The sequence below is a fragment of the Oncorhynchus gorbuscha genome, linkage group LG02 (assembly GCF_021184085.1).
Source record: "Oncorhynchus gorbuscha isolate QuinsamMale2020 ecotype Even-year linkage group LG02, OgorEven_v1.0, whole genome shotgun sequence".
In the NCBI taxonomy this organism is placed as follows: domain Eukaryota; kingdom Metazoa; phylum Chordata; class Actinopteri; order Salmoniformes; family Salmonidae; genus Oncorhynchus; species Oncorhynchus gorbuscha.
Window position 1 is genome coordinate 43649030 of NC_060174.1, and position 18281 is coordinate 43667310.

General features: G+C 44.5%; 1 protein-coding gene across 2 annotated transcripts in view; it reads left to right on the forward strand.

Moving 5' to 3' along the window:
- btbd11b (BTB (POZ) domain containing 11b) overlaps positions 1-17691 on the forward strand; it is a 133297-nt gene extending 115606 nt beyond the window's left edge. The window contains exons 6-17 of one of the 2 annotated variants that reach the window (XM_046310271.1): positions 2077-2166; positions 3636-3737; positions 4709-4802; positions 5509-5644; positions 5977-6209; positions 8976-9154; positions 11453-11558; positions 12893-12995; positions 14018-14099; positions 15159-15227; positions 15518-15631; positions 16044-17691. In XM_046310271.1, the coding sequence (XP_046166227.1) occupies positions 2077-2166; positions 3636-3737; positions 4709-4802; positions 5509-5644; positions 5977-6209; positions 8976-9154; positions 11453-11558; positions 12893-12995; positions 14018-14099; positions 15159-15227; positions 15518-15631; positions 16044-16253 (1518 nt within the window). In that variant the 3' untranslated portion in view covers positions 16254-17691. The remainder of the gene's footprint in view (positions 1-2076; positions 2167-3635; positions 3738-4708; positions 4803-5508; positions 5645-5976; positions 6210-8975; positions 9155-11452; positions 11559-12892; positions 12996-14017; positions 14100-15158; positions 15228-15517; positions 15632-16043) is intronic. The other variant, XM_046310278.1, reaches the window with a different exon arrangement.
- The last annotated feature ends 590 nt before the right edge of the window (positions 17692-18281 follow it).

The window sequence follows — 18281 nt, forward strand, 5'->3', positions numbered from 1 at the left end:
TGGGAATCGTCGCATGAAGCTCTGGACTGGGAACCGTCGTCGGAAGCTCTGGACTGGGAACCATCGCCGGAAGCTCTGGACTGGGGAGACACACTGGAGGCCTGATGCGTGTGGCCGGCACAGGTGGCACCGGACTGGTGACACACACCTCAGGGTGAGTGCGTGGAGCCGGCACAGGACGCACCTGACTGGGAAGACGCACTGGAGGCCTAGTGCGTGGAGCCGGCACAGGTGGCGCCAGACTGGTGACTCACACTTCAGGGCGAGTGCGGGGAGCAGGCACAGGAAGTGCCGCACTGGGGAGGCGCACTGGAGGCCTGGTGCGTGGAGCTGGCACAGAACGTACTGGGCTGTGAAGACGCACTGGAGACCTGGTGCGTATAGTCTGCATTAATTGTACCGGAACTTTAACACACTTTGCACGGTGAGTACGAGGAGTTGGCACAGGACGTTATGGGCTGTGGAGACTTGGTGCGTAGAGCTGGCACAGATTGTGCCGGGCTGAGAAGGCGCTTTCCAACGCGCTTGCGCTGCAGCATACTCCTTTCCATAACCTCTCTCCGGTATCTCTCATTACTTTCTATCGACTCCCACACAGGCTCTGGCTCACTCCCCAGTTCCGCCAACCACCCCATGTGCCCCCCCCCCCAAAAAAAATGTGGGCTGCCTTTTGGGCTTTCTCTGTGGCCACGAACCCCGGCGTTGTTGCTGTCCCCCCCTTCTCTCCTTGCGTCTCCCGCCAAGGAAGGCGATCCTGTCCTGCCAGGATTCCTCCCAAGTCCAGGGTCCCTTCCCATCCAGAATCTCCTCCCAAGTCCATGTTACCCTCTCCTCCTGGGCACGCTGCTTGGTCCTGTTGTGGTGGGATATTCTGTCACGATCGTTTGACGCATGGGTGATCTGGGTTCCACATCATTTTATTAGACATAAGTGAACCACACAACAAAACAATAAAGACAAAACGAAACGTGACGACAATGGAGTGCTAACATGTAACTACACATAAACAATATCCCACAAACACAGGTGGGAAAAACAGCTACTTAAATATGATTACCAGCTGTGACAGTATATCTGTCAATCATTTTTTTAAATGTTGTTGTTGTGTTGATGGAATTTTTGTCCTCAGGGCACCATTGCAAATGAGACAACTAATTCCAACCCTAACCAGAATTATAACTCTAACCCTCAACACAACTTCTACGACTAAAATAGCCTTCTTATACTAGTGAGGACTGGAAAAATGTCTGGTACACACAAATTTAGTCAAACGTGTATACACACACACACACACACACACACACACACACACACACACACACACACACACACACACACACACACACACACACACACACACACACACACACACACACACACACACACACACACACACACACACAATGTTGCTAGTGAACCAGCAACATTCCATTTACAGTTTTTAGTTTGAGGCTGTTCTGAGCTGAAGAACGCAACTCATTCCCTCCAGACTGCCTCCTGCCTTTGATGTTTAGACTGACTGAGGAGCCCATTGGAAACACACTGTTCCCAGTGTCTTAGGGAGCTGCAGAACATTACTCCTCTGAGTTTTCCATGATCAACGCCACACGCTACTGTAGTTAATCAAAGTGGCTGGAGGGGGAAATTTCAAACATGGAGTCCAAGTGTGCTGTAAGCAAATCCAAGAAGTCAGATACAGGTCAAGCTGAGGATTGTTGCCATGTGTTGATGGTTTTGACTTGTGCTCATGTATCTGCGGTAGTTTGGTGAACCACGCTCGCATGATGAGTAGTAACCTTGTCTAAGACCTGAAGAATTGTGTTAGCTCACCGAGGTAATGCCTAGGCTTTAGCTCCACGAGCTAACACAGTATTGTAGGGCACAGGAGAAACTGTGCGTATTCGAACCCAGATGGTCAAACTCACAGTGTAAAGCAGCCATCCACTGTCATACTGCTTCATATCTGCTTTATTCAACTCACATAACCTTGAACATCTGGACTATCTGTCAAACAAAACCCTAACTGTAATGTGACCAATGTATCTTCCGACCCCTGACCCCTCTGATGTAAATCAGGGAATGACCCCTCTGATGTACGCCTGTGTGAGAGGGGACGAGGCCATGGTCCAGATGCTGTTGGACGCTGGAGCAGACATCAACAGTGAGGTCAGTGATGATGACAACACCATGTTGTCTAGAATGATATGTATGTAGCCTGTTCCCAGATCTGTTTGCGTTGTCTTGCAAACTCCTATGGTCATTGTCTTGTTTGTCGTGATCATTCCAATGTATGTGTTGTGAGACGGGAGAAAACCCAGATTGTGTTGTCCCTCATCTGTCCCCACTCCTCTCCTGTTGCCATGCTGTATGTATAGTGAGAAGAGGGTACGGTCATAATCATGAGGCACGGGCCGCCATGCTGTTTACTGTACACAATTTAATGACACACTGTTTACAGTTGAATTACACAGACATAACTGTACGCTCACCTTTTAGTTATTCCTTTGGTACAAAGAATGAAAAGAGAACATTAAATACTATATGTTTGAGGCATTTCTCAGGTATGCTTTGGGGGATCTTTGGTTGTAGCCTAGTTACATGTAATGGTGGCCTGGGCCTGTTAGTCCAAGTCTTGTTGAGTCACCTCATGACTGTGGAACCCACCAGCCATCACGTCAGAATTCATGTCGGCCATGATAGTGGTAACCCCAGAACAAAGCACTCAACACAACACTCCAGTAGGCGGAGGATGGTTTATGTCATTGGTTATTTTGAACGCTCGTTATCATCGCAATGAGTTCATAATGATTCATCTAAATAAAGTTAAATGGAGCACGTGACTGTTTTGATTGATTAGGCAACAGGACACTGTTTGTTGCTTCCGGTATTTCTGAAGAACTGCACACACCAGGTCAAATAGAATAAACATGTGTTACTTCTGCCTCTGTGTATCCTCAGAGTAATTAAGGTCAGGAAAAGTAAATTAAAGCAAAGCAAATTTGAGAAAAGTCAATTAGAGAAAAGCTCAAAATGAGTGTCCGCTTCAGAGACTCTGAGAGTTGCTCGAGGGAATTGTGTGTGCTTCGTTCACGGGTCTCTGCTCACAGCCTCACATTCATGTGCTCCCAGTTGTTGTCTCAACCCCTGATTGACTGTCTGCCTGAGAGGAAATGTGGTCTAGTTACTGAGGTTAGGTCAACTTAGGTCAGCCTTGGACTCCAGACAGACAGACCAAGGCTGGAAAAGATTGAAAAGTGGAAAGTATCTGAGTACTACACTGTTAAGCAGAATTAGACAGAATCGACTGAGTTGGTTTAGCAACAAAATCTGCAGGATGTCGGCTTTTGCCGCAGGCTAACTAGCTAATTACCTCAGGGTCGTAGTCATTAGGGCATGCAACGGAAAAAGTTTTAAAAGCGAGCAGAAAACAAAAGTTAGCTTTTTTTATTGTCTGTAAGTCCAAGGAGGGTCTACTTGTTTCAATCACCCCCTCACCCCCGGTTTGGTGCCTGATGAATACGACCCAGCTCTCCTTCCTTTAGACACCCTCCTTTAGTTGCTTGTCTTTGCTGCATAGACTATAATTTTAATGGCTTTATATCTCTCTTCCCTGAACCTCCCTGATGACTTCCCAGGTGCCAAACACAGTGCACAAGCACCCCTCAGTCTACCCCGAAACGCGCCAGGGGACACCTCTCACTTTCGCCGTGTTACACGGACATGTCCCTGTTGTGCAGGTAGTGATGTCATCCTTTCTCACCTCATTGTGTTTTCTGTCTGTTCACCTCTCATTGTGCATCATATAGTGTCATGCAGGGTGGGGGTAAATTCCATTTCAATTCAGACAATTCAGGAATAAAATGTTTTTTTTAAATCTTAATTGAAAAGCATTGAGAAAATTTGGATTTAGAGGTTTGATTTACTTCCTGAATTGACTGAATATAAATGGAACTGACCCCAATCGTGTCATGGTTATTATTATCATGACATAAATGGTGATAATAACAGCTAAAATGTATTTTCTCCTAATCCTATGTATGTAATGTCTATTAAATGTCATTGAATGCTGAGTGACCTGAGCTTGAAAACCCAATGGAAACTGGTTGAAATGAAATGTACTAGTTTGAACGATTGTGCGATTCTCTACTTCCTCCTGCTGAAGTGCACGTAGCACACACTGCATTAACTTAATGGAAACAGGACAATCTGTTTGTCCACATTGCTAATGGTTATTAAACACAATGGACCAACATCGCAACGATCTTTCCACTGAACTGCTAAAACTAATTAGCTCTACTTGTTCAATGAAAAGGTGTAGCAGGACTTTTTCCATAGCCTCATCGAGGGGTTTCGGAAGTACATGGAAGTCACATGGGCGGAAAGAAGAAAAACAGGATTTGTGGTTGAATAAATGCAGATTTAGTGTTCAGGCTCTTTGGGGTAGAACTTTCCCAAAGCACCTGTAATGTTCAGTCAGATTTGGTTGGGGGCTTTTCAGTTTCATAATTTCACACTCCATTTCCCAAGCCATCTGTTCTGCCAGGCTGTAAAATTGTACTATCCAGTATGTGGTTCAGGTTGTGCTGTCTGAGTCTATCTTGGTGATGGGCCACTGATGCTCATACCAACCCTTCAGAGAGTGAGGATAAGTCTGACTCCTCGTTTCTCCCCCTTGCCTTAACCCTGCCTCACCCACTGCCCTCCACAGCTGCTACTGGATGCTCGGGCCAACGTAGAGGGCTCCCTACAGGATGGCATGGAGAACTACACAGAGACCCCGCTACAGCTGGCCTCCGCTGCAGGTACACTAGTGGAACAGCATGCCTCTGACAGCCTGCAGCCGACCTTGCACAACCAATGTGGCCTACATCATGATGGCCCTGCTGATAATAACCACAAGATGCAGTGGGATGTTATGAATAGGTCCTGGATTTTGGGCTGACCACCTGCCTAGAGAAATCTCAGGGCCCCGCATTGGGAAATAATTCAGCACTGTTATAAGTTTTCTTTTTCTGGGAGATCTAGCGTACTCATGCGCACACACACACACACACAGACACCTTGCGGATATACAGATGTAGGATACTAATTTGAGTCAGTTTGCTACAGTAGGAGAATAATCCTGAAGCAACAGGAAATGTGAATTATTATGTGGATTCAAATTAATGGACATTTCTTGTAGGGGTTGATACATTTTTCATTAGGGAAAGTCAATTGGGATATTTTTAAGTGGAAATTACAACATTCTGAAGCCTTTTTAACCTTGAATACACTACAAGTTTGCATTTCCTGCACACTTCACAGCAACAAAAAGGTGATCAAATTAAGATTTGACATTTGTAGGCACACTAGCGAAAATGTTCACACACACAAGAGTACAACTACGGCCTCGTGTACACATGCATGGATTGACACACGCACACAACATCTGCAACAAACCACCCTCATACACACATTCTCAGCTCAACTTGACCCGGAACTTGACAGGCAACATTCTATTCCCCCTAGGTAACTTTGAGCTGGTCAGTCTGCTGTTGGAGCGGGGAGCAGACCCCATGGTGGGAACTATGTACCGTAATGGCATCTCTACAGCCCCTCAGGGAGACTTGAACTCCTACAGTCTAGCAGCAGCACATGGACACAGGTAACACTTCCATAGTATGATCAAAACACTTTACAGAGAAAACACATCTTTCAAACCACCCTCACACACACACACACACACACACACACACACACACACACACACACACACACACACACACACACACACACACACACACACACACACACACACACACACACACACACACACACACACACACACACACACACACACACACACCAGACACCCCCCTCCCCCACACACTCACATTGCATCGTTTTGTGTTGACATCATCATACCTTCCATTATCACTACATTATCACAACTGTCACTACTAACAAATATTTCTGTCTGCTATCCTCCACGTACAGGAACGTGTTCCGTAAGTTGCTGTCCCAGACAGAGAAGGGAAAAGGGGACGTGCTGTCCCTGGAGGAGATCCTGGCTGAGGGGACAGAGGAGGAGAGAGGCCTGGAGGAGAGGAGCCCCTCCCAGCTGGACCTGGTCCGGACAGGCAAGGCCAAGCTCAAGGCCCTGAGAGAGGCCATGTACCACAGCTCTGAACACGGACACGTGGATATCACCATCGACATACGCAGCCTGGGTGAGTGCATACTTGGTAACACTTTATTGGGATAGTCCATCTGTATGGGATAGATCAGTGGTGGCTGGTGGCATTTTAAGTCGGAGGACAGGCTAATGGTTGGAACGGAACGAATGGTATCAAACAAATGGTTTCCTTTCCATTCACTCCATTTGAACCATAATTATGAGCCATCCTCCCCTCACCAGCCTCCTCGGGTATAGAGGCTCAACAAACAATCAATAGACCAGATCAGTAACATGTCAAGTTGTCAACTGCATGTCTGTGACCGTGCAACAGGAAACGATCTACAGATGTTTGACTTTTCACCCATGGTCTTATTATTTCTAAACAACATATACATTCTGTAGGCCTTCTCAGTAGTTACAGTATAGATTTACATTTACATTTAAGTCATTTAGCAGACGCTCTTATCCAGAGCGACTTACAAATTGGTGCATTCACCTTATGACATCCAGTAGAACAGTCACTTTACAATAGTGCATCTAAATCTTAAAGGGGGGGGGGGTGAGAGGGATTACTTATAGATACGTGCAGCCTTTGTCATTATACTATATATACATTCTCACCCTATACATTGTAATCTAAGAGATTTAATCATCTGGGGTCATTGCATCCCAGTCACATGAGGTTAGCTATATATCTTCTGCCTGTGTTGTTGTCGTTTTCCCACTGGAATAAAGGCCTGGCTGTTTGTGTAACAACCTTGTGTTTTGTTTACCTTTTGTCTCCTAGTTGCACTGAGCTCTCTAAGTGTGTTCTCACTTCAATCACTCACACTTCAGCCACTTAAAGTCTATAATATTAAGCAAGATAAGATACAGTACCAGTCAAAAGTTTGGACAGACCTACTCATTCAAGGGTTTTTCTTAATTTTTACTATTTTCTACAATGTATAATAATAGTGAAGACTATGAACTATGAAATAACAACATGGAATCATGTAGTAACCAGAAAGGTGTTAAACAAATCAAAATATAATTGAGATTCTTCAAAGTAGCCACCCTTTGCCTTGATGACAGCTTTGCACACTCTTGGCATTCTCTCAACCAGCTTCATGAGGTAGTCACCTGGAATGCATTTCAATTAACTTGTGTGCAAATAAGTTGATTTGTGGAATTTCTTTCCTTCTTAATGCGTTTGAGCCAATCAGTTGTGTTGTGACAAGGTAGGGGTGGTATACAGAAGATAGCCCTATTTGGAAAAAGACCAAGTCCATATTATGGCAAGAACTACTCAAATAAGCAAAGAGAAACTACAGCTCATTATTACTTGAAGACATGAAGGTCAGTCAAAACCCGGAAAATGTCAAGAACCTTTCAAGTTTCTTCATGTTCAGTCGCAAAAACCATCGAGCGCTATGATGAAACTGCCTCTCATGAGGACCGCCACAGCAAAGGAAGACCCAGAGTTACCTCTGCTGCAGAGGATGAGATCATTACAGTTACCAGCCTCTGAAATTGCAGCCCAAATAAATGCTTCACAGATTTCAAGTAACAGACACATCTCAACATCAACTGTTCAGAGGAGACTGCGTGAATCAGGACTTCATGGTCAAATTGCTGCAAAGTTAAACCACTAGTAAAGGACACCAATAATAAGAAGAGACTTAATTGGGCCAAGAAACACGAGCAATTGACATTAGACTGGTGTAAATCTGTCCTTTGGTCTGATGAGTCCACATTTGAGATTTTTGGTTCCAACCACTGTGTCTTTGTGAGAAGCAGAGTAGGTGAATGGAGGATCTCCGCATGTGTGGTTCCCACCGTAAAGAATGGAAGAGGAGGTGTGATGGTGTGGGGGTGCTTTGCTGGTGACTCTGTCTGTGATTTATTTAGAATTCAAGGCACACTAAACCAGCATGGCTACCACAGCATACTGCAGCGATACGCCATCCCATCTGGCTTGGGCTTAGTCCCACTATCATTTGTTTTTCAACAGGACAATGACCCAACACATCTCCAGGCTGTGTAAGGGATATTTCACCAAGAAGGAGATTGATGGAGTCAATCTGGCCTCCACAATCATCCGACCTCAACCCAAGATGGTTTGGGATGAGTTGGACTGCAGAGTGAAGGAAAAGCAGCCAACAAGTGCTTAGCATATGTGGGAACTCCTTCAAGACTCTTGGAACAGCATTCCAGGTGAAACTGTTTGAGAGAATGCCAAGAATGTGCAAAGATGTCAGGGTGAATACTTTAAAGAATCTGAAAATATAAAAAATATTTGTATTTGTTTAACACTTTTTTGGTTACTACATGAATCCATATGTGTTATTTCCTAGTTTTGATGTCCTCAATATTATTCTAAAATGCAGAAAATAGCAAAAATAAAGAGAATCCTTGAATGAGTATTTTTGATTTGTACTGTAATTCACAGAAGACAGAAATAGAACAAAACTGTTTGACATAGAAACACCGGATATTGGTCCAGTTTAAATTTTAAAAGACGTTATTATTGAATTATTAAACATTCCACCCATGAGGCTAAAGAGGGTGCTTTTGGTCATTGACTGCAGGAAAGGGCTACGGGGTTCTTCGGCTGAACCATTTGAAGAACTGTTTTTGGTTGCAGGTAGAACCCTTTTGCCTTCCGTGTAGAATCCTTTCTATAAATGAGTTCTACAGAACCCTTTCTACAAACGGGTTCTACCTGGAACCCAAAAAGGGTTCTTCCTGGGACCAAAAAGGGTTCTCCTATGGGGACAGCCGAAGAACCCATTTGGAACCTTTTTTTTAATACATAATGCCTTTTGGTGTGTTTCAGGAGTCCCCTGGACGTTGCACACCTGGCTGGAATCTCTGCGGACATGTTTCCTGCAGCACCGGAGACCACTGATCCAGGGCCTGCTCAAGGAGTTCAGCTGTATCGAGGAGGAGGAGTACACACAGGAGCTCATCACCCATGGCCTGCCCCTCTTGTTTCAGATCCTACGAGCCAGCAAGGTGACTGGATATCAGGCCTCTATTCAAAAAGTGTCTCAGACGATTGCAGATCTAGGATCAGGTCCCACCTCTTATTCATTATGATCTGAAAGGCAAAACTGATTCTAGATCAGCACTCTTACTCTGAGTCGGGCGCATATGTCACTGTCTGCCTTCTGCTTTTCTCCATATCCACATTCCACTTTCTGTCAACTTTCAACCATATTTGTTGCGTAGGGAAATTAGTTTTGCAGGAAGATCATACCAAAAATACACACAATAGAGGAATTTCAAAGGGCAATTCACAATGTGAAGGTTGTCATCAGATCCCAACACACAATCACTCTCTGTCCCGTGTCTCCATCTCCATGTGCCCCTCTTTGTCTCCTTTTCTCTCCTGACAGTGAAGATAATCATGTCTTCTCTCTGCCTCACAGCCAGACCCTGAAGAGATAACCTATAGTTGTTCTAATTTCTTTCTATGGGCCCTGGTCAAACGTGGTGCACTAAATACGGAATAGGGTTCCATTTGGAACTCAACCTATTTGTCTTCCTGTGATTATGTAATACAGCCCATAGCTTCACAGTGACTGACAGAATCACCCAGAGGCCCAATCCATTTCAATTAGTGCCTTGATTTATGATTTATGCCCTCCGGTTATAACTTAGTACCCATTCTTGAAAAACCCACCTCCTCTCTTTTTCCTCAAGATTCACTGCAGCATTAGATCCAACAGAATATCTCTGTAATATATTAGCACTAGAATCTCCTATTTTGAGTCTCACAATAGAATGCCTTTCATTTCCAATCTAACTTTTGGCCTGTCATGTAGTAGGGTGTGTGCATTATTGCTGAGAGAGAGAGAGCAGATGAATACACACATGCACATGGGCACTCACACATAAATACACACATACACACACACACTTAAGCACACACACACCTATGCTCTCTCTCTCTCTCTCTCTCTCTCTCTCTCTCTCTCTCTCTCTCTCTCTCTCTCTCTCTCTCTCTCTCTCTCTCTCTCTCTCTCTCTCTCTCTCTCACACACACACAAACACACACATGGACACAGATTGCCCTCTCCTGTCCCATTCCAGCAGCCGCCCTTGTCCCTGTCAGGGTTGATCTATGGCAGAGGCAGTGACCCCATCTCTTTGAGACCCCAGGGACCCCGTCACTGTTTGTCCTGTCATATCCCCGCTAATGATGTGTGACTTCAAGGTAGAACACATTCATCTTCCTCTAGCCAGACTGAGTGTGTGCCAGTCTATTCACACCTCCGTGTTCTCCTTGTTTAACACACACAAGGGAAGGCTGACGCACAACAGAGAGGGGGTGACACAGAGAACATTTGTACATTTGTTTTTCTGTTCACGATGTGATATGAGAATTTGCCTTGTGTTATGTTTCAGTAGTTCTACTGTGTCTCTCAGGAGAGTATACATCAGGTGTCCATGTGACACATTTTAATAGCTTTTGTTTGTACAACTACGAGAGCTCAGCCTCTGCCTGGAAAGTTTTAAAAAACACATGAACCTCCTTGTGGAGTGAAGTGGCTGGTAATTGATGTTGGAGGCGTCATGCTAGCGTGGTGCAGGGAGGCAGATTTGTTGAATACACAGGGGAATTGTTCTATAAAGCGCACCGGTCCATTGTGTATGCGCGCGTGTGTGTGCGCGTGCGCGTATGCATGCGAGTGTGCGAGACGGGTGTGTGCATGCTACTACGCCTCTACCTCCTCTCCCATAGGCTCTAGTACAAAACACAGTGACTCAGACACACCCTCCAACAGGAGAAGCCCATTCTGTCCCTGGAGACGTCTCACACTCAAGCCCGACATATTATGTTTATCATCGTCATGTGGATATACAGCACATACAACAGCATTATAGCTACAGTACATCAGTGTGATACTCACCCCATCCACAGATAAAGGGAGTGGGTCACCTGATGTCTGCAAGTGGCCTTTACTAATGGTTGACTGTGAGCTACTGTGCTTGATCAGTTAGTCGCCTTTGTGACTTGGGATATTTGAAGATTTGTTAGTGAATGTGGTAGTGGATATCTCTACATGAATATGCCTTTTAAATTATGGGTATGGAGTAATCTCTGAACCCAGAACTAAATTCTCGCATAAACGCTGACCTCCGACCAGCTAATGGTTTGTGGTTGATGGGAGAGACTGGGTATGGAGTGTTGCATTTAAATACCCATGTATTGTGGGTAGGAGTGTTGTATATAAATACCCATGTATTGTGGGTAGGAGTGTATAAAACCAGTCTGATGTCTAACCCCTCCTGTCTGTTACGTTCCAGAATGAGGTAATCAGCCAGCAGCTGTCAGTGATCTTCACCCAGTGCTACGGGCCATACCCCATCCCCAAACTTACAGAGATCAAGAGGAAACAGACCTCACGCCTGGGTGAGCACTATAATTAGGATTTTGACACTTTGCAGCAATAGCTAGACTTCTACATATTACACTACATGACCAATAGTATGTGGACACCTGCTCATCGAACACCTCATTCCAAAATCCTGGGTATTAATATGGAGTTGGTCCCCTCTTCACTGCTATAACAGCCTCCACTCTGTTGGTAAGGCTTTCCACTAGATGTTGGAACATTGCTGCGAGGACTTGCTTCCATGCTACAAGAGCATTAGTGAGGTCGGGCACTGATGTTGTGCGATTTGGCCTCGTAGTTGACGTTCCAATTCATCCCAAAGGTGTTCAATGGTGTTGAGGTCAGGGCTCTGTGCTCTCACCAATCTCGACAAACTATATCTGCTGTATGGACCTCGCTTTGTGCACGGGGGCAATGTCATGCTAAAACAGGAAAGGGCCTTCCCCAAAATGTTGCCACAAAATTGGAAGCACAGAATTGTCTAGAATGTCATTAATTGTATGCTGTAGCTTTAAGTTTTCCCTTCATTGGAGTTAAGGGGCTAAGCCCGAACCATGAAAACAGCCCCAGACAATTATTCCTCCTCCACCAAACTTTACAGTTGGCACTATGCTTTCGGGCAGGTAGCATTCTCCTGGCATCCGCCAAACCCGAATTCGTCCATCGGACTGCCAGATGGTTAAGCGTGATTCATCACTCCAGAGAAGGTGTTTCCACTGCTCCAGAGTCCAATGGTAGTGAGCTTTACACTACTCCAGGCGACACTTGGCATTGCGCATGGTGATCTTAGGCTGCTCGGCCATGGAAACACATTTCATGAAGCTCTCAATGAACAGTTCCAGAGGCAATTTGGAACTCGGTAGTGAGTGTTTTAACCGAGGACAGACCATTTTTACACACTATGCGCTTCAGCACTCGGTGGTCCTGTCTGTGAACTTGTATGTCCTACCACTTCGCGGCTGAGCCTTTGTTGCTCCTAGACATTTCCACTTCACAATAACAGCACTTACAGTTGAACGGGGCAGATCGAGCAGGGCAGAAATTTGACGAACTGACTTGTTGGAAAGGGTACCACGTTGAAAGTCACTGAGCTCTTCAGTAAGGCCATTCTACTGCCAATATTTGTCTATGGAGATTGCATGGCGGTGTGCTCAATATTATACTCCTGTCAGCAACGGGTGTGGCTGAAATAGCCAAATCCACTAATTTGACGTGGTGTCCACATACTTTTGTATATATAGTGCACAGATTCACATGAACATAGACATGTGCCATCTGGTGGCTAAAGATAGTAATAAACTGGGTATTCAGAAGTGACTTGGAATGCATGATGAATCTGTGTGCCTTCCAGACCCTCACTTCCTGAACAACAAGGATATGTCAGATGTGACCTTCCTGGTGGAGGGCAAGCCCTTCTACGCCCACAAAGTCCTGCTCTTCACCGCCTCCGGCAGGTCAGAACGCTGCACTGCACTCTCTCTCTCTCTCTCTCACACACACAGACAGACACAGACACACAGGGCAAGTTTTCTGGACACAGATTAACCTAGTCCTGGACTAAAACACACTTTCAACAGAGATTCTCCAATCATGATTTCTAATCTTGGATAGGCTTAAACTGCATCCTAGCATATTCCTACATTTCCCCTTGCCCCTAGATCTGAAATGATTGGATAAGTGTAAGTGAAAAGGTATAAACTCCCCCCAATCTATCTGAGGGAAAGTGAGAGCTTTTCTTGATCAGGTCACTAAACACTCCTGTCCCCAACTACCCATACATAACTCAAAACCATTAATGCCGAGGTCATTTGATCCCTATATTTCAAATGTGCTTGTGTTTCACCATATAGATCTGGATACTTGCGCCATCTGTACTCTGTTTACACCATTGACACACACCCACACGCACAGCGATTGCACATTGGCTACACAATGATGAACAATATGACTGACTGCAGATATGTGTAGAGACTGTGTCTATATTGTCAGTGCGTTGATCCATAATGTCATTTTCTCCGGCCTTTGGGACCCTAAGAATACTCTCACTTCAGTTCCTGTCACATGTCATTAAGGATGATTGACCCGATAGGTCATACAGTGAGTGAGGACTTGTCACAAGATGGTGGATGTCCTTGACAAATGCTCTGTTGACGTGTTCTGGAGATCTGGTGGTATGTGTGAGGGGCCTTGTAAAAACCTGGATCATATTTAAATGGATGGGAACCATTACTTTCTCTATACCGTAAAATACACATTTTTTTTTCAGTCATTGTGTTTTACTCTGTACCATAGAATACAGTGTATGACTTGATCACAACAGTGATTACGGTTTTCATTGGGGGAAGTGTAAAGACCATGATTGAAACGATTGTGAATCAAGGTTTACTACGGTAATATCAACCAAGATAAGGTTTGTAATTCCTCATTTTCTCTATCTGGTTTGTATTTGTCTCTCTTTCTCGCTCCTCTCCTCAAGGTTTAAGTCTCTTCTGGCGAACAGACCAGCTGCTGAAAACACATGTATTGAAATCAGCCACGTCAAATACAACATATTCCTGGTATGTTCAAAGAGAAAACGACCGTTCTGTTTACTTAGATGTGTGTTTTCCCCTTACAATCTGATCCTATCGATAGATAGATCCAGAAACGATCCAGACACATGCACAGATCGGGGTCTATCTGTGCAGACCACATGCCACTTTCCTCTTCCAGTTTCTAAAGTACCCTTTTATTGTTGCGCTGAACCCACTGCCCGCAAGTCATTGTTAAAAATGTGTCATTTACAGTGTGGGGAAGCTACTCTGAAAATATAGTTTACCAAGCTACCAATCACTTCACACTGGAAGAAGTTAAGCTACCCTACAGCTACACTTAAGAAACAGATAGTTGACTTAACTAAAGGTACTTTGAAAAAGTAGTTCACTACATCGAAACTACTTAAATGTTCAATATGTAAATCTGAAATGTCGTAGACTACAAATTGCATGAACAGGTCATTTTTGGGTCAGATGTTAACAGAATGTGTCCATTTAGCCTATTAAACACAACAACTCTGTTTCAAGTGAGAATTAGGCAGGTCTGATGCTGAAAAAGAAAGTCAATTCTTACCTACTTTACCCATATTCTGTTGTTTAGTTCCTGTAGTTAGCTACACCACTACATGGCAAAAAGGTCATTATCTACTAAAAACACTAGTGGATTTGAATTTAGATAAGCCACCACCAAGCTACTGGCAAATGTAGTTCAATTACTAGCTGAACTACATATAGTTCACTACTCCCCAACACAGGTCATTTAATTAGCCATTAATATTTGGCCATCTATTGCTTTTATGTAACTTAATAATCAAAGTCATAATTGCTGTGTCTGTGTCTGGTTCGTGCAGAAAATCTTTTTTTTTGGGTGCCCTTTTTTTGTTTGAGCACCTACCCCTTAAAAAGGTCTGTGCACGGCCCTGCATAGATCATGCAATGTTGTGATACGTTCTCAAAATGGACTGTTCATACAACAACAACAAAAAGAACCCACATTATTTCCCATGACAAATCCATTTCCAGGTCGACTGACTCTTGGTTTTATGAACGTTGTGTAAACGTCAGTTCTCACTACTGTTACAGCTGGTGATGCAATACCTGTACTGCGGTGGGACGGAGCATCTGCACATCAGAAACACAGAGGTTATGGAGGTAAGACTGGTACAGTAGCTCACTCCTGGACATTGTCAGTCGTGCTGAGTCATAACCTCTACGATGCAGTGAATCTGATATGGATGCATCAATGTAGATACCTGATATGAGAAGATTCATGTTCTATTTGTCACAGTTCGTGAGAAGCAGTAATACAATATATGTCCAACAACATGTAATACTTTACCTAGCCTGGTCCCAGATTTGTGTCGTTGTGACCATAGGCCAGGAGTTAAGGCAGCACAAATAGATGCTACCAGGCTATAACTCCTCTTTTCTGGTGTGTGCAGCTGCTGTCAGCGGCCAAGTTCTTCCAACTGGAGGCGCTGCAGAGGCACTGTGAGGTCATCTGCTCTAAGAACATCAACACAGAAACCTGTGTGGAGATCTACAGCCACACCAAGGTGAGAGGGTCGAGTTGAGTTGAGAATGGATGTATATGTGGATGGTTGGGTTTGGGGGTTGCCATGTGCATGTCTACTGTGTGTGTGTGTGTGTGTGTGTGTGTGTGTGTGTGTGTGTGTGTGTGTGTGTGTGTGTGTGTGTGTGTGTGTGTGTGTGTGTGTGTGTGTGTGTGTGTGTGTGTGTGTGTGTGTGTGTGTGTGTGTGTGTGTGTGTGTGAGGCCGTAAGTGTGCGTGTGATCATGTGTAAAAATCTTTGCCCGTGGTTGCCTGCCTGCTAGGTGTCTGTGTTTGTCTGTGCTGCTGCAGTACGCACTGTAGGCATGTGTGTGCGTGTGAGCAAAAATGAATAGGTTTGGCATACATCTCAAACTAGGTAACACTCATCTGTTCTCCAACCTTTCGCTCTATCAGTTCCTGGACTCCCCAGAGTTGGCTGCCTACATCGAGGGCTACTTCCTGAAGAACATGGTGGTGCTGATCGAGCTGGAGCCCTTCAAAACGCTGCTATACGACACGCCCCCAGGCAGCCCCGCCACGAACGTACTGCTGGACCTGGAGAAGACCCTGGGCATCCGCATCCAGTCCATCCACCTGTCCTCCTCCAAGGGCTCCATCGTCTGATTGGTTGATTGATTGGTTGGTTGATTGATTGAGCTGCTACTGGGACTGGAACTGTCTATCTGTCACCATTGTCCCCAGTACAATACATACCTGTACTGAACCACAATCGACAGTAACGCTATTGAATCACTTGCTGTGCTGACTCACGTCATTGCCATTCCCCTGCAGCCTACTGAGCCTATAGGTCCGAGCAGTTAGGCAAAGTGGACAGCGCTGGAACCTCAGATATTTCTGTAGAGCTGTAGTAAAGCTGATTGATCAAAGCAATAGTGGGACTATATCACTGAGACCCAGTGAGAAGAGTGTGTGTGTCTGGGATCATTTGTAAAGCTCCAGTCAACATTGCTTCGCTCCTTGAAATTAGTCTCCAGACTGCAGTCAAACCTGCCATTGTCCACTTGTATTCTGGACAGAATCGTTGTTGGTACTTTTCTTAGCATTGTTCTGCAATCCTACATAGCTTTATAGTCTATTTGTGACTGGACCTAGCCAAACTAAACATAAGAGCAGACCTGGGTTCAAATACTTTTTGAAATCTAGTCTGCCTGGAGTGTCAGATGGGTGGGGTTTGCACTTTTGCGACTAATATATTGGTTCCATTGCAACAGGGAAGCTCAATCGCCCATTTCTTAAAAGGATGTAAAACGATTTCAAATAGTATTTGAACCTAGGTCTGTTAAATGTAACGTGATATATGGACATACTGTTTGTAATGTGTTCATATCTTTCAAAGGAGTCATTCAAAGGAGAGAGGTATTGGGAAATTCTTCAAGCTACGTTTGGGAAAGCTGGAGAACGCAGGAACACATTTCCTTCCTTCATCCGCTGTTAGAACTGTGTAAATATTGTGAATAAAACACAGAGCTTTGGCTCTTCCTGTAAGTTAATGTATATATCCTACAGATGTTTCTTCTCATGCGTCTCACCATTGAATATTGCTGTAAAAAAAACGCTCTTCTTTGCAATGTATTATCGTTCTGTATGTTTCAAGTTGCATGTCACGAGAATGACTGTTTTGTTTGTGTTCCTTTTGGTTTAAGAGTGGCATGAGACTGTAGGAGGGAGTGGGAGGAGTAGAGGAGTGATACTGTCAGCATGAATCTCTAAATGTGTAGAAGTGTACTGGTGTCTTCATTTCAGGGGAGAACGACAAAGGGCCTGGATCTGTATTCAAAAAGTGTCTCAGAGTGGGAGTGCTGATCTAGGATCAAGCCCTCCTGTCTGTTTCATCTTATTCATTATGATCTAAAAGGCTAAAACAGGCCCTAGATCAGCACACGTACTCTGAGACATTTTATGGTTAGGGGCCTGGTTCAAAATATTACCAGGGTCTTAAATCTTAAACCGGAGAAGCGTCTTTTGTGTTTTCCAGACATTGTGAAACCACATGTAAATGTGTTACTTCCTCTATAAAGATTAATATAAATAATTATATGAATCCTCTCTCAACTGGTACAATTCTTGGCTCGACAACAATCTCAACTCTTTTTCCTGCTGTGAAAACTTCAAACCTAAATAAATGTTTTCCAGTTGTTGTTGGAACCTGTGGATTTGCCATCTGGTGTTCTGTCATTAGCTAGATCCCCATGGCGGAAGGTTTGGATGGTTGTCTTCGATCCCAGCCAGGGACCACACACTTAGCAAGCTGTACTACAGAGAATGAGTGAGTTTTAGGTTGCATTCCAATTCTCCACCCTTCGCTCAGTGTGCACTTGCAGTCTTCCAGTCATTGATTTAAAAGTGGTGGAAACTGCCTCCAGCCAATGCTTATGCCAATCCAATGGTTTTAAATCCATGACAGTGAGTGCGGAAGGGCACACTTTGGGAGAAGTTTGGAAAATCGGGATGTAGCCTTAGAATACAATCCTGACGACGTAGTCTTGTGCAACTGTTCAACCCATCTGTGATCATTAGATGTGAATGCCTTTAACCTGGTGTCCAACGTGATATGATCCCTTTCACTATCATCTCACTCCACGAAAGAGGGCATATCAGTTTGGATCCTGGGCTAGAATGCCTGCAGAGCAC